The 16,410-nt window shown below is 43.2% G+C and overlaps 1 protein-coding gene across 1 annotated transcript in view; it reads left to right on the top strand.

Moving 5' to 3' along the window:
• The first annotated feature begins 2,736 nt into the window (after positions 1-2,736).
• LOC119650371 overlaps positions 2,737-16,410 on the top strand; it is a 30,411-nt gene continuing 16,737 nt past the window's right edge. Inside the window, exons 1-2 of the mRNA XM_038053102.1 lie at positions 2,737-2,833; positions 13,445-14,641. Of these exons, the coding sequence (XP_037909030.1) occupies positions 13,454-14,641 (1,188 nt within the window). The 5' untranslated portion in view covers positions 2,737-2,833; positions 13,445-13,453. The remainder of the gene's footprint in view (positions 2,834-13,444; positions 14,642-16,410) is intronic.

Below are 16,410 nucleotides of genomic sequence, written 5' to 3'. Positions count from 1 at the left end.
AGCTTACAAAAACTGTTTCGTTCGAAACGTCTCACCATAGGCTCGAAGCTCTTACTCTACAAGACTATGATCTTGCCATAAGGACGTATTCCACGGAGACCTGGGTTCTTAGTCAAAAGAATTGCGAACTCTTGGCCACGTTTGAGAAAAGTATCCTCCTAAAAATGTTTGGCCCCCTACATGAGGACGGACGATTCCGTAGCCAGCATAACGACGAAATCTATGAGCGATACCGTGACCGTTTGGTTGTGGATAAAATCCGGTTGAATAGGTTACGGTGTGCGGGTCACTTAATCCGTATGGATGAGGATAATCCAGCCCGGAAAGTCTATAAGGGCAACATTTATGGTAGAAAAAGAAGACGAGGCAGACCCTGCCTGAGATGGAACGATGGCGTAGGTGAGGACGCCAGACAGCTTTTAGGGATATCGAATTCGTGGACCTTGGCGCAAAACCGGGGTGTCTAAAGCTTTTTATTAGTGCAGGTCTAGACCGGCCTTACCGGATACCGGTTGCTGCGTCGTTGATGATGATGATGATAATATTTATGGGTCTAATATGTACATGTGTAATTTGGAAATATATAAAGGACTATTCTGAATTTGTAGCTATGCGTGTACGAATGTAAAAATGTGCATAGAAAATTTCTCACATAAGATGAACACAAAATCTTTATACCTGAAGCCTCGAGTTCCGGTATTTCGACTTGTTATTTTTATTTCTAGTCGATCGTGTTTATCTGCTGCTAAGCTTTGAGATATTAGATTTTCGAATAGGTTTTTGATTTAAGGAGTCTCTCGTTGCCTTCTTGTGCCTAACCCGAAATACCCACAATTTAAAAAGGGACATCCTCCATTCTTAGTTGTCTGAGGATGCCGAAGGAGAACGGGACCCCCGAAGGCCATTCCTCTAAACATCTTAGGCAGCCGAGGCATCCATCAAGGATATGATCCATCGGGGATCTTACCTGTCGATCGTGGCACTTGGGTCGACAGGCGCGGTCAAACCGACACTCAATTAGATAGGCGGTAGGCGCTTGCAAACCTACCCAAAGCAAACTAAACACCCTATCCACACGTTTGCGTTTGCGTTTGCGAGAGTTTGTTTAGGTGGGTAAACATGAGGTCGCGGTATTATATTTCATTAAGTACGTGTGATATCTAAAAATTTGTTCGTTTTTCAGTTTCCGGCGTGGACTCAAATAAGTTTCGTTAAATAACTCGTGAGGGACTAAAATGTTCAAAGGATCCTCCCCCCCCCCACATTCCTGAACCTGGCTAGCAAAGGGACACTTCGGTTCAGCTCTAATATTTGCGGATGGACCTCCACGGTCAATTGGTTTTTGGGATATGTCTCCCCTCTTATCCGACTCCCGCAACACACGATGGTTATTGACCATCGCCAAATCACATGAAGTCATTACAATCTACCTATGCATCAGTAATTACAAGTAGTCAGTTTTTTCGACGGAAATTTAACACGTTTGATAGGCCGCGCACTCCTTTGTTTCTCAGTGGACTTTCTCAATGTCATACTGTGGTTTCACAGACAATAATCCAGGTAAAATTTTTCGTGCAACGAGTCATGTTGATATCTTTGTAGTTAGCTCTTCGAATATTTTTCGGTATAATGTTATTTGATAAGGTTCACGGTTATTTTTCTACTCAAAGATTAGGTTTTCCTCAAATAGTATCACATTTGTATGCATTCAATTTGGCTAAAGGATGACATTATGTATCAGTGGATGTGGCAGGCCAAAAAGATGTAAGAAATTTGGTACAAGTACTCACATATTCAAAGAGTGGAAACTGACCCTAAATGTATGTATGGTATCCCCACGGAAAAAATCCCACAATGCATGGTATTTGGTTCCTGAAGACCATGATGTACAATAGAGTTCAAGTATCCCCGCGTTGTCGAAATATAGTAACCAGTTTTCCGGATTGCATGATTGTAGTTTTCGAGCAACAACTTGAACACGTTTGGTGTACGATAATGGGATTATTAACATCCAACAAAACAGACACAGATACTAGAAGAACATCTAGGGAAATAAAGGATGGAAGCGGTCTTAACCACCAACTGTAGTCAAAGATATGTATTTGAAATTTAGGTTGGTGGCCTCACTATGATTACAAAGCGGTTTATCAAGTACCTAATGATGATGCCAATATCAATTTATGCAGAAATTTGGTTCATTCCTGTAAAAAGGCAGCAGTAAGTAGTCACTCCCTTCCCGAGTAGCAAGCGCAGTCATTCTACAGAAGTAACGATAATAATATGAAATCGGGGTTGAAAAAATGGAGATTCTAATGAAAGTGGGTCGCTACACTTTTGTAACTTGGAATAGGAAGATTGTCTCCTTAAGTTGAAAAACAAAAAACAGGTAATAAAGCTATTTTAATGAGGAAGCAAGGAGAAAGGGTGACTCTGTGAATACCCTATGACCAATAAAGAATTCAGCAAATTATATTACTGTTTTCCTTGGAAAGCAACAATCCAGTTAACAACAGTATCCACAGTTGAGTGAATGGAGATGAGTGCGCGCTGATAAAGCCTAATGGAGAAAGCCTCAGTATTAATTTCGTTATTACCTTATCGTATACCTGCTGACTCCATATCAAAGAGGAGAACGAGGAGTATTGGAAATTTGGAAGGTGATTATCGGTTAGACGTAGTATAGACCCTTATTTATATCGTTGGCTACTTTGTGAACTTCAGCATAATCAAATCGCTAGCTGTAATAAGTAGACCGATTTGGTCCTGTAAATCAGAAGGAAGTCGGCGGAGTTGTTTTAGAGTGCATTTATATAAGTCTGCTGACAATTTTCAGGTAAGGCTGTAAATTAGTTAGTCTTTCTAGTGACAAAATATGAGCAACAAAACAATAAGTATAAACGCAGAACCTCGGAGTTTAGGCGTCAAGCGCTTTGTGTACTTCTTATGCGAGAATATTTGAGAGGATATTTATCCCATTTGTATTTTTCCTATTCACTAAGTGCGATACTGACATTCAAAACCTTCGATTGCAGCTAGAAGAGTATGCACAGGTGGCGAAACTGGCTAGGTAAACCTTGAATTTTTTACACTACAAAAAAAGGTTGCGTCAAGTAGACGTGGCTTCTCAATCGCGATCGCAGTTCTGTTCTGCGCATCTTGATTGGTATTGCTTCTCATTTGTGTGATGGTGTTAGTAAATGTGGCTGCATTTGTTATGCAAATTTCCCGGCTTAGTGCTAAAATATTTTCTTCCGAGTTTTACCTTCTGTGTATAGTCTACTAGGATTGCAGTAAATTTGCACAAGACCTACTACAGCATTGTTAGTAATAGCACGATTTCGATCAAACTTTGCAGTATCGCGCTCAATATTAAAATATGCTTTATTACAATTTGGTGATTATTGGATGAACTTCAGGAGGTTCTGAATCCAATTTCAAAAAAAATCAGTAATACACTTTTATTAACGTTATTTGAGCAGATATTGGTATGGAAGGTGATCCGCAGCCTAAACACCAGACAGTGGCATCATGACTTTTTTCAGATTTTCCGGTTGGTAAGTTTTAAGAATAGGTCCGTGAAAGGAATGATCAATTTCCAATCCCCGTTCTCCCCACTTTTGCAACAACCAGCAGAACTGAGATGTGAACAGAGCAGATTTGAAAAGTATAAATCGAGACCTTTCGCTTGACACCCCCACACAACTATATTCGGTGAAAATGCCTCCCTTTCGCATGTATAAGGACTTTCTTTAAACTCAACGTGCGTTACTCACTACATGCGCGAGGGCTTACAGTTCCCACCTTCCCACCAAACTTTGTGTCAGTAGACGTAGCCGTTTATGAGAAAAGCGTGTGCGGCAGACAAACTGACAGACAGATAGACAGACAGGGAGTGGATCGACTTTAATGAGGTTTTGCTTTACGCAAAAGCTTAAAAATGAAGAATTAATTTATAAATTTCGGCCAAAATTATTAAATTGCCGGTTTCAGAATATATTCCTCGCCTATCATCAAAGGTAATTAGAAGGTATGGACATTTTTTTAGGCCAAAAACTTGCAATTGGAAAAGTGAAAAATGGTTCCGTTAGGCACTGATTTCACGGCTACGACCTATGGTTATGCAAAACGGCTTATGGCAACGGGTTGATCGCTTTCTGCAACTTGTGCAAGAATACCAGCAGTATAAGTTGGATATTCTGGACCTAAGGGAAATGGAAATAAATGCGGCACTCTGCGCTCGGGAAAGCCTAGTGGCAACAGTACGAATCCGATGTCGGACTATTAATGACGGCCATCGCAATGTGTGTTTCTAGGACTTGGCAGTTAGATGCTAAAAGGACTGCGAAATTCCGGTCCAAGTTAAAAAGTACCACAGTGTTGTATTCCCCAGGAATTCTCCTGGAGCATATGGTCTCAGAGAGCCATTCAAGTCCCCATGGTACCAGATAATTTCTGGTGAGGTCGTGGTATGAGCCAGTTCAGATGAGTTCCTTGTAGATTTTGGACATGTGTTGGGAAGGCATGTTTTTGATGACCGTAGTAATAATGGTGAAAGGCTGGTAAACTTCAGGACCTTTCATCGCCTCGTCATCGGTGTAATGGGAACTATTCGAGCACACGCCTTATGCAAAGTCAGTTAGGCTTGGACTGACTTGCTACTCACTTAATCATGGTAGTGCAAAAGAGGTGCTGGGCCTCTCACTTGATGGTCGCCTACCTCCACCTGCATGTCGTGACTGTGTCTGCTCGTTAGCCCCTCAAATTCCATACAGGCTACCTCCGTGTTTCGAGTGCCGTTCAGAAATGGAAAAACTTTCTTACTGCAGAGGTGACAAAAACAAAAAGTATAATAATAATCGTTTGGCGTGATAATCCAATTGGAAATGGGCCTCAAAGTGCGTTAGAGCACTTCATTCAAGATCATAACGGTACACTACAGTGCACTCGAGAAGGTAATGACGTCGACGTTGCGCTCGCCCGAGATTATTATTCATTCACAGCTGAGTCGGCGGTATCCTATATCCGGTCACAATACAAATTCTTCTGCCACCAGTGAGATATCAACTGTGACTTTTTGCTACGACAACATACATGTTGACAATAGGAGTTTCAGTTTTGCTTTGCGGTGGAAAGCATAATTTACTATTGTATCTTGCGAAAGAGCTAGCAGTTGGCAACTTTTCCAAATTGAAGCAAACTTTTCTGTTCAATAAATGCAATGAGGAAGGGCCGCCGGGCTTGCTTGTCCTCTCACCGAACTGCTCGCTGTATGTTACTTTCATTTATTCATTAGTTCTAGGGATCTGAGATCTTTACTATTGGGTGGAGGACGGGATGATCGTTAAAATTCCGAAACGGGGCACTGTCTTGAATGCGACAATGGAACCTATCTCAGGAAGACCGACAGGTGGGTGGCTCTAAACCTACTTGTTGTAGAACAGTGGCCGAAAAGTGTTGCCTTCAAGGAAGATCGTGCAGGGAGTTGAATCACATGCTGTGGCCGCGCTATTCCAGACAACCATTTATAAAATTAAGTATTAGAGGGAAGTTTTGCGTACATGTTCTTGGAAGTAGAAAAATGCGCATGTTCGTAAATGTATCGATTTATAATGGTGAGCAAATAAATTTTCATTAAAATTCTCGCCTTTGAAAAACTACAATAATTATATGACGCCGTAGTAAATTTTATGAAGCAAATCCTGTCCGTGTAAATGGAGAGTTTTAATTATACAAGAAAATAAAATATAATGCTGATTTGCTGCAAAAAGTAAAATTCTTCTTTAACCTATGTTTCGTACAGAAGCGGGATCGGCTCGTCTTGATCAGTTGCATCAGTTTGTTTCGTCAAAGCATTATCTGGAAGCAGTCGCGAGCCTTTCAGATCGCGTATCAATCAGCGTATCAATCCACCGTCGCTTCGGCCGCCTTTTTTGACGACCTTTTGGTCGCTTCCTATCGACTTTATTGTTGAGACCAATCTTTCCGTTAGCACGAATGACGACTACACCACGATCCGTGCAACCCTATATGGATCGCGAGTGGATTATGGTGTATTGCGCCACTAGTCTAAAGTAAGATTTCCATCTCCATTAAAGCGAGATCGCGTTCATTGTCTTTTATAATCGGCCAACACTCAGAACCATAGAGAGCGACAGGACGGACGACACTGTGGTAAATTTTGCATTTGAAGTGTTCGTTGCTACCTCGATCATAAAGAAGACAGTTGTAGAACGCCACTTTGTCCACGGCAGTTCACCATTCACTGATAGCATTGAATAGAGATATTGAAATCGCTCAGTTTCGGACAGGTCACTGTCATTGACGGTAATAGCGCCTGTTTTATGGGGATCGGCCGTCAAAAATTCAGTTTTCTTTAGATTAAATCTGAGACCGTGTTGCCTGAGATGATTATTCCATTTTTGACCAAGTTACTCGAGATCATTTTTGCTATGAGACACTAGGAAAACATCATTCGCATAAAGAAGTATATAGGACGCTGGCCGTTGAATGCTCCGTGTCACAGTGTCCATAACAACAACAAAGAGGGGTAGTGAGAAGGCGCTTCTTTGATGAACACCTCCAGAGACCTGAAGCGGTGTTGATATACCCGCCAAACTTCGAAATTTACTTTTTGGATCGTGTTGGAGGAAGTTGACCCAGCGCACGAGTTCTTCATTCACTAGGTGCTGCCGCAGAGTATACTTAGGAAACTGACTACCTTTCTCCATGTTGGAACTTTAAAATTTGTTCGAAATACTCTCCTCATCTATCCGTCGCGGCTCGTCGGTTGCTAAGCAAAGTACCGTTCTTCTTATTACCGGAACAGAAGTATTCGATATCCTGTGTGCGTTCGCGTCGGGTTTTGGTAAGTCGATATAGATCTCTCTTGCCATCCCAAGTGTCCAGTTTGTCGTATAGATCTTTGTAATGGATCCCTTCGCCTTCTTTGCTTCCCGGTTGGCATTCTTGTAAATTTGCCAGTTGGCCAGTGTTTTACCGTTGAGAAACTTATGCAGAGGCGTTTTTTTCACGGACTTTCATTTGGGTATTGTGATTCCAAAGCCAAGTATCTCGATTAATGAACCGCTTACCAGACCTGGTCATCCCGAGGATAGCAGAGGCCGCTTTGTGGACCGTGTCTTCAACTTGGTTCCGAAATTCTTTCACATTCGTAATGGGTGGTAATTGTGTGCGCCAATTTCTTCTTTCTCGTCACGAATTCGCCGCTACTTAATGCGTGGCGGGCCAATGCGTTCTTCGCGTTGTTTTATTGGTGGCTTGATTCGTAAGACAGCAATCAACAGCCGTTCTTGAGGTGCAATGGTATACAGTCAGTGACGGTAATAAAGTGTCGGCGTCTTATGAGTCACGCTCCAAACCCTTTTCCCCCGTGGCATCTGTTGCCGTCTGCCTTTTTATCCACATGACCATTAACGACGCCTGCAATGTTTATGAGCAGGCACGTTAGACGCCTTTGCAACGAGGAGTTCCCAGGCGATCTGTTTGTGCTACATATGCGATGAAGAAGTGAATCGTGCGATCCGCTGATATAATAGGGAGTTTCATCAACAGGTCGTTAAATCGTTCGATTTCTTTAATGACATAACGGAAACCCTCAGAGATGGCTGCGCCGACACCATTATGAGTCCAAAACCAAAATGGAGAAGTTTATAGCCATTTTTACCGCGTTCTATATCGTAGCTTTTGTCACCGCACCAACAAGTTGCTTGTAGAGTACAAATATCAATGCGCCTTTTGCGAAAGGCTTTTCCGAGTTCCTCCTTCTTTCCAGTGATGGTGCCAATATAGTGTAAAAACACTTACTTGTTTTGCTCCGGCTATTTACTTGCGTACTGACGCTGTCCATGCTTTCTGCCAATTTCTCTACAGGCTTGGGTCCTGTCCTGCTGCGTTGACTGAGGTGCATTTCTCCGAGGCTTTAGCTATCTCAACAGTATTATTTTTGGTTTTCAATGATATTCAATGCGTATTCTTGGTGGACCTATCGCGGGAAGGAATAACTCCAAATATATAATATTTGTCCCTTTCCTGATCTCTGCATTTTATTTTTGCTTTATTGAGGACAGTACAAAGTGCGTAACCTCAAACCCTGCTTATTTATCCGGGCTTGGGGCCAGCTCGCTATATACGTAAATAACATGGCGCACTTCTGCAAAAAGTAGTGTTGTTGTTGTTCGGTTTTGTTTGTCCCCTGGGACTAATAGTCTAATAGTCCAAAAAGGACCTGATACTACCCACGAAGTACAGCAACAGGACTGATGGCAGGCACTTAGCCTATGCTGCCAGAAATAAACTATCGTTTATGGCCAAAAAAGAAAAAAAGTCAAACACTAATTTATTAAATTAGGTTCTTTCTGATTAGCCGATACACTTAAGAGCACATGCGTGTCAGAACAGACTGGACAAGTCAATAACAGTCGTTAATGTTTTGGGATTGTCAACGTTTAGTCCTCGAGTTGCAATTGTTAAGTTGATAAAATTAATTCAAGGGATGCTGTATGTTAGCAGTTTTGGTCGTCATTCGGTTGAATGAATGACCAACATTTATTTTAGGTTTTAGTGTATAGTCGATGAAATCCGGATCACAGGATGTATTCCAATATTAATCAATAATGCTTTAGGATTGTGGGTGTTTAGTTGTTGTTGCGCTGATGAAGGTAAAGTGATGATATTAAATCTCCATTCGAAAAGACCCAAAACGGACCAGAAAGCCGGTAAAACTTGACGCATGAACGCGTGAAGGCTGCTCGATAATATAATTGTATCCAATAAAGTGTGAAACAGGAAGTTCACCGCGACTCTTCTCACCACAGCGAACCATTGGAGCGCAGAGGGGCACGGATGTATCAATGCCAAGAACCAAAGACGGTGGTGGCAGGAAAGGCCATGCCGCGAGACTATGGAAAAAGTATCATAATCTGACTTTAGCCTGACACTGATCATGCAAGGATCCCTACTCAACAGGATTTGTTGAAGGTTGTTATACCATCTACACTTTACCCGGAACCGGGTATACTCCTTTCACCAGAAGATTATGTGTTTATTAGTTTCCTTTACATTACAAGTGTTACAAATGCCCGAAGCTATGTTTCCTAACCTCTTGAGAAAGACTTTATTATATGTGTGATTGATTTGAAGACGATTCAATAATTTTTCCGCGGAAGCTGTAAGTACACGCGTGGCCTCCAGTTTAATTATAGGTAAAGCCACATTAACGTTGGTGAGAAAATGTCCTTTCACCTGTGACGCTGCTGAAAAGTCACCATCCCGCCCCTTATATGAGCGTTCCTGAACGCCCTTCAGAACATCAACTGGGGAGGGCTGGACCGATCTATCTCGCTATGACAATATCACAGTCTGAAACATAGCTGACTTGGCGGGAGCGAATGGATTTATGGAACGCCAAAATGACACAAGCATAGTTGTCTTCTTATAAGGTTAAATCCACAGATGAATTTAAAGAGGGGAGAATGGTTACAATTGTAGGTTTATTGCAGTGCAAGAATATCGAAGCTGTTGCTATTAGCACAATATTCTATGTTTGATTTATCTACCTAAAGGCTATATTTTATATCAGAAATAAGATAAGTTTCGAAAAGTACTAATCGAGCCCTTTCATTTCATACCACACATAACTATATTCTGTGGAAAAGAAATTTATACCCCTCTTTCGCATGTATGGGGTGCCCCCTTAAAACTCAACACACAATTACACCACTCGCTACATGTAAGAAGACACACAGACTAGGTGTTGTCACCAAATGTCGTGACAATCAGTTTAGCCGATTCCAAGTAAGTTGGCTGTGACAGAGAGACAGATAGACGGACAGACAGTCCGACAGATAGATGGGCAGACAGACAGACGGAGCCGACTAAGGGAACAGATCTCTTTAAAGAGGTGCTTCAAATGCCTAATGTTTGGACACTTTGCGAAGGCATGCACTAGCGGCATCGATCGTTCTGCTCGACGTCGAAGGTGTGGGGAGTAAGGACATATTTTATGTGCAGGAAAGGAGGGGCGGGATAACTGGCATTTTGCCGGAAGTGGTAAATGCCCGGAATTTAGGAAGGCAATAACTGCAGTGAAAAAATGAGATTAGTACAAATAAACCTCAATCATCGCAGACTCGCACAAGATTCGCTTGCGCAGACTACTTACGAATCCGCGATGGAGATTGCTATCATTAGTGAACCGTACAGAAATCTTGGCGGTGGTGTATGGGTCACAGATTCGACTGGCGGAGCGGCGATATGGGTGTGCGGTTGTCAAGTCATACAATATAACATGCGTCGGGCGGCTAGTGGCTTTGTGTGGGCAAAAATAAGGGGTATATTCGTATACAACTGCTACACCCTACCGAGCCTCACACTGTCTGAGTTTGAAGACCTGTTAGACGATCTTCACGACGCAAGGCGATGAGGTCCAAAGGTGATAGCCGGTGATTTTAATGCGATCAAGTGGGGGCAGCAAAGAGACTAACGAAAGGGACGGTGCTTATTAGAAGCACTCGCCCAGTTGGATGTAGTTCAGGCCAACGAAGGAGGAAAGGAAAGGAGGATCCGGTTCAATTGTAGGTCGCTGCACTAGCACGTGACATGGTTTGGTAAGTTAGCGAGGAGTTCACGTACAGCGATCACCTTTGTACTAACGACGGAGGAACAAGGCGGGAGACCCGCACCCTTGAAGCTGAAATCCAAAAGAACACCAGGATGGTCTGAAAAAGCGATGGATGAGCAAACATTCATAGAGGTGTGAATAGATCTGCCTAGCAAAGCAGGCACCTCCACGGATAGAGCTCTCCATATTACACAAAGCATCGCTAAAGCATGTGATGCGTCGACGCCTAGGAGATGCTCATTCCCCACTAGAAGACTCGTCCATAAAATGGTGACACAACAATTCAGAGGCCGATGATCTCCGCAGATCACGTGCCCCATACTCTTGTTGGAGATAAGGGGTTATTTTCCCAGCAAAAGGGACCTTCCACTATCCCCTGAATGTGACACCAACCTTACCAGTCACCTGGGACTAGCTACTGGAGATCTGCAGTCGAATAGGCGACAGCAAAGCCTCGGGTCTGGACGGCATACCGAATAGGGCCCTCAAATTTGCCGTCAAATGTAGACCGAATATGTTCGCGGAGTTTTTCGAAACATGCATGTCCGAGGGTATCTTTTCTGCGGCAGGAGCTGGTGCTGCTGCCTGAGGCTGGCAAACCCCAGGGGAACCATCCTCCTATAGACCCATATATCTTCTAGACACTATGGGGAAAATGTAGGAGTGGGTTATTTATAGTAGATTACTTCCAGTCATAGAGTGCCAAGGGCGCCGTTCAGATAGGCAGTATGGGTTCCGTAAAGCCTGATCAACCATTGACGCCATCAAAATGGTTACTGGCTTGGCCGAAAATGCAATTTACGGAAGGGGTTGCACCAGCAAATATTGTGTGGTGGTGGCTCTGGATGTGAGGAATGCATTCAATTCGGCCAATTGGAATCTTATACGAAAGTCTCTGGCGACGATTGGTGTCCCCATCTATCTCGCTGCTATTATCGATAGCTACTTGCAAGAGCGTACACTCTGGTATAATACTGATGATGGACCCAAGGAATACGTTGTCTCCGCGGGTGTCCGACAGGGCTCTGTATTGGGCCTACTACTGTGGAAGATCATATGTAATAATGTACTTAACCTTCCGGTTCCAGAGGAGGCCACGGTGGTGGGTTACGTCGATGATATAGCACTGGTTGTGGTCAAAAGCATCTCGAAGATGCTGAGTTGTACTCAAGCGAAGCTATCAGTGTTGTTAAGGCTTGATTAGAGAGGGCTGGACTGGCGTGTGTGTGTATGTTTGAGGTGGGGGAGAGGCAAAGCCTCTGAGCATTCAGACCTTAATGGTCCATAGTGCTCGATTCCCCCGTCTAACGAAATATCCCGGATTCGTTTATGTATCGCAGGATTTCCCTTATGTGATGCTATTCGCTGCGGTTGGAGCACATCAGCACCAAAAATCTGATGTCTGATGCGTCCGTAAGCGGGACACTCACATAGAAAATGTTCCGTGGATTCCGCTTCCTCATTACCTGGACTGGCACTCGCGGAGGGAAATATGGAAGCGGTCTTCATCACTAAGCGCCGCAAAAGAAATTACGTCTGCATTAGGATCGGGAACCGTATCATCACTTTCAAGCCGGCCATCAAATACTTGGGGGAGATGATAGACGGAAAACTCAATTTTAAGCAGCACATAGAGCATGATTGCGAAAAAGCATCCACGACGAGTATGGCTCTCGCAAAGATGATGATGATGATGAACGTGGGAGGACCGCGGTATACTTGCAGGTGTGAAGTTCTATCATGCTGTATGCAGTCCCAGTTTGGGGAAAAGCGCTGCAGGTTTTAGGCAATGCACATAAACTGAGTATGGTTTACAGGAGAGCTGCCTTAAGGTTGTGTTCTGCTTTCAGAACCGGCTCAGACGATGCAGCATTCGACATCTCGGGAATGATGCCGATTGACATCCTGGCAACCGAAATGATGAACATTTATCACACCAGGTCCATCTCTCCCTTATCGCAGGTGAAAGAAGCCGAAAGGGAGAGATCTATAAGCAGATGGCAACAGCGATGGGACCAGTCCATACAGGGTCGTTGAACTTACAGGTAGATCTCTTCCATCAGGGGGTGGCTGGCGAGAAAGCATCTGGACATTAATTATAATCTCACCTAGTTTCTCAGCGGCCATGGACATTGGACACCTCACCTAATTGTCCAAACTGCGACTGGGTCTCAGAGAACCCAGCGCTCGTATTCTTTCAATGTCCTAGGTCCGTGGAAGAAAGGAGGAACCTAGAAGAGACTCTAGGTGAAGTACTATCACCGGAAAATTTTGTCCGGGGAATGGTAGCTTGCCAGGAAAACTGGGATGCGATTAATTCCATGATCGATTTTAGCCAAAATCGGAAAGTGCAACTACAACACCAATATCAAGCTGAAGTTGTTCTACACCAACATTCTCTGTTTGCTGTTATATGGGAGAGGCACATGGAAAGTGGCTGCTAAGTGGGTCAACTATCCTTGAACGTGTTGATCAGAAGGCGCCAGTGGCAGTGGATAGGTCCAAGATTCAAACATTAAATGCACGACAATTTCATTACGGGCGATCCCATGCAATTGAATCGATTATCCTACGATGGTGACCAGTGGATGGTAGAGTAAGAATGCAAGTTCTTTGGAGAAGTCCAGGGCTTGATTTTGGCAATGATAGCGCGTGGGTATGGTTCTATGTGCCAGTTGGGGACTTTTTGGCGATCATATAATACAAATATATATATAATACTTGCTTCACAAGTCCATAATAGTATATAGTAATATTATATTTCAACTTAAAGCAACTCATATGAAGGTTCGTATCTATTTGCAGATACCCAAGATGGCAACAGAAACTGGAAGTGAAATCATGGAAGCCTTTAGCGCCATGCAAGAGCATGAGTCGGATGGGAAATGTGAGCGAATAGAAGAGGCTGTCATATTTCTTGGATGCACCGGAGATGGCAAAAGTACTTTAACACAGTTCCTCAGTGGGAACAATCGTTTGCGTTCGGAAGGACAAAATGGGCAATTTACTATTAATGATTGTAGTGATAAAATTGGCGCTGCTGGAACTACAATACGTTCACAAACGATTTTTCCGAATTTAATTCCGCATGGGAACTCGGGTAGAGTTCTGTTGGATTGTCCAGGCTTTCGTGACACGCGCAGCAGCTCAACGGAAGTCACTTGCACTATTCTGACTAAGAGAGCTTTGAAGTCTTGCTCGAAGGTAAAGCTGATATTGGTTGTAAGCGAATACGCCGTTATGGAAGGTGGATCTCGGAGTGCCTTTCTTGAGCTCGTTAAGCATTCATTTGAATTTGTGAAGAATTTCGAGAAGTTCAAGAATAGTGTGGCTCTTTTTGTAACTAAAGTCACAAACGTAGCAATAACCGATAAGGCTGGGAACCTTTGCACAGTTTCAGATCGAGATATTGTAAACAACATTAGAAAGTTTCTGGAAGAAACAAGGAAAACAATAGAAGGAACAAAGGATGTATCTAGTGAAAAATGCGGTGATTACGCTAATGCTGTTTTTCTGATTGACTTGTTGTTACGAGGCAATCGTGATATTCCTCGTATTTGTATACTTCGACGTCCTTCTGCGCTAGGTAGCCTTGAAGACTCGTTAGATTTACAAAATTGCAAATGTTTCATGAACAATATGATCGAAAACATTCTCGATTTTACTCAGATAAGCGAAGACGATTTCGGATTCTCCATATCAGCTGAAGCAAAACTCCAGATTTTTAAAGCGGTGGAAGATATCATTGAAAGAGTTCCATTGATAACCGCAAGCATTATGGAGAGAATCGAACGGATCTATCACCAGATTGAAGGCGAAGATGACATGGAACATGTATCTCAGGTGTTCAAAGAACAATACGAGAAGTGGAACGACACCTCGGAGAAGTTAAGATCTTCAAAATTGGCGCGCGACTTTCTGAATTGTTTACTGGATCACATGCAGTTTTGTTTGGATAGCTCTCCTTTGCAGTTAACGAATGAAGACAAAGACGAAGAAAAGGTAATTTCATCATAAAACCATTTTCATTGAATCATGGTTCGAATTGATTACTAGATTGGAATAGGAAGGGCTAGTATGCAATTTGAGTGAGTGAACCTCTTTAACGTTTTTCTTACATCTTTTTCGCTGGAAATTTTCAATTTTTCGAATATTCTGGTCTGCATGACGGTCGTATTCTTTTCAACCCAAAAATCGTTTGATATTTCTAAATTCTTCCCAGCTATCCGGAATGGTGGAAATTCTCCCGCTATTTCCTATTGGATTGGCATTTAATAGTTGGGAGAGGTTAGTCCATTCGACGAATCGGGTCTGATGTACGTGATCAGTGTCTCTTTGTAGGATTGTTTTCGCAATACAGATTTTTAGCAAACTAAAGCAAACCAGATTTATATAATTGCTTCATCAATATTTTGTCCAAGATTCTGGCTCTTGTTTAGTAAATCAACTGACCGAACCTGTTTTGCGTTAAAAAGCATCCAGAAACACGGACTTTGGGTGCATGAGGTGTAGTGAGTGGGAGGACTCTTCCATGGTCCTTAGACTATTCATGATCTCGCACTGTAATCTTTTTAAGGTTTTGTTTCTGGAACCTCGCTAAGTTATTACATCACGGGGCAGATTCAACTCATTCTAGTTTGCTTACCTTTCGTCTTTACGCGGCGTACGTAATTGCGCTTTTCTCATCTCATCTGCCTTTCGAAGTTTACACTGACACGCTAGCATTCTTCACACGAGATTTTTTGGTACCAGCGGATCTTGGACAGTGGAAGAATACGTGCTCTCGGCCCTCTGAGAGTCCTTTGCAGTGTGGACAATCGAATAAGGTATCCAGCTTAAACCTATACAGCTACTGGCGATATCCTCCATGCCCCGTGAGAAATTGGGTAAGATTATAATTAATCTTACCATACCGTCTCTCCAACCAATCCTTGATGGTAGGGATGAGCTTTTGTGTCCATCAACCCTTTCCGGGTTGGCTCACCTGGAGGTTTACCAGCCTTAGGTAGTAATACCAACTTCTACTGCTTCCATTCTGCAGGAAATATTCTTTTGGACATACACGCTCCGAACAACTCAACGAACATGTCCGGTCGTGAAATCGACGAGCTTAAGGGCCCTATTTGATACGCCGTCCAGACCGGACCTTTGTTATCTCCTATTCTAATGCAGATTTCCACCAGCTAGTCCCTGGTAATCGGCGGTATTGCCATCATATTCAGAGCTCGCTGAAGTTATCAGTGCCTTATTTTTGCTGGGGGGGATAATCCCTGGATGATATTTGTTAAGAGAGCAGGGCACATGATCTGCGGAAATGAATGGTCTTTGGATCGCCCCATCACGATAGAATTTTGATGGGGCGCTCCACCACGGGTTTAAGTCCACTTCTGAACAGACCTCTTAAAGCATTATTTTTGCTCCGTTGTATGGTCACCCAGAGGGTTTAGCGGCTTCCTTATAGACTCGCTCTCTCAGTATGCCACCTGCGGTCTGGTCTTCTATTGGAGAATGAACACCTTCTAGGTATGGAGCTCAAAGCTCAAAGGAGATTGCCTGGTGAACGCTGTGGGTATGGGGTTCGCTGATGCACCAGGACATATCACGCATCTGTGCAGGGCTGACAAAGGTTAACTCCACGATTGAGGCTGACGCCTCTTTCTGAAAGGCCTTTACATAACCTTCATTGGCAAGATTTATATCCAACTGCGCTAAAGCTTCTAATAAACTGCGCCCTCTTGAATTTGTTTCTCTGCTTCCCCTGCCAAAGGCCC

This window comes from Hermetia illucens, chromosome 2 (assembly GCF_905115235.1).
Source record: "Hermetia illucens chromosome 2, iHerIll2.2.curated.20191125, whole genome shotgun sequence".
Classification (NCBI taxonomy): domain Eukaryota; kingdom Metazoa; phylum Arthropoda; class Insecta; order Diptera; family Stratiomyidae; genus Hermetia; species Hermetia illucens.
Note: the sequence above shows the minus strand (reverse complement) of the source record. Positions and strands in the feature narration are given on the sequence as shown.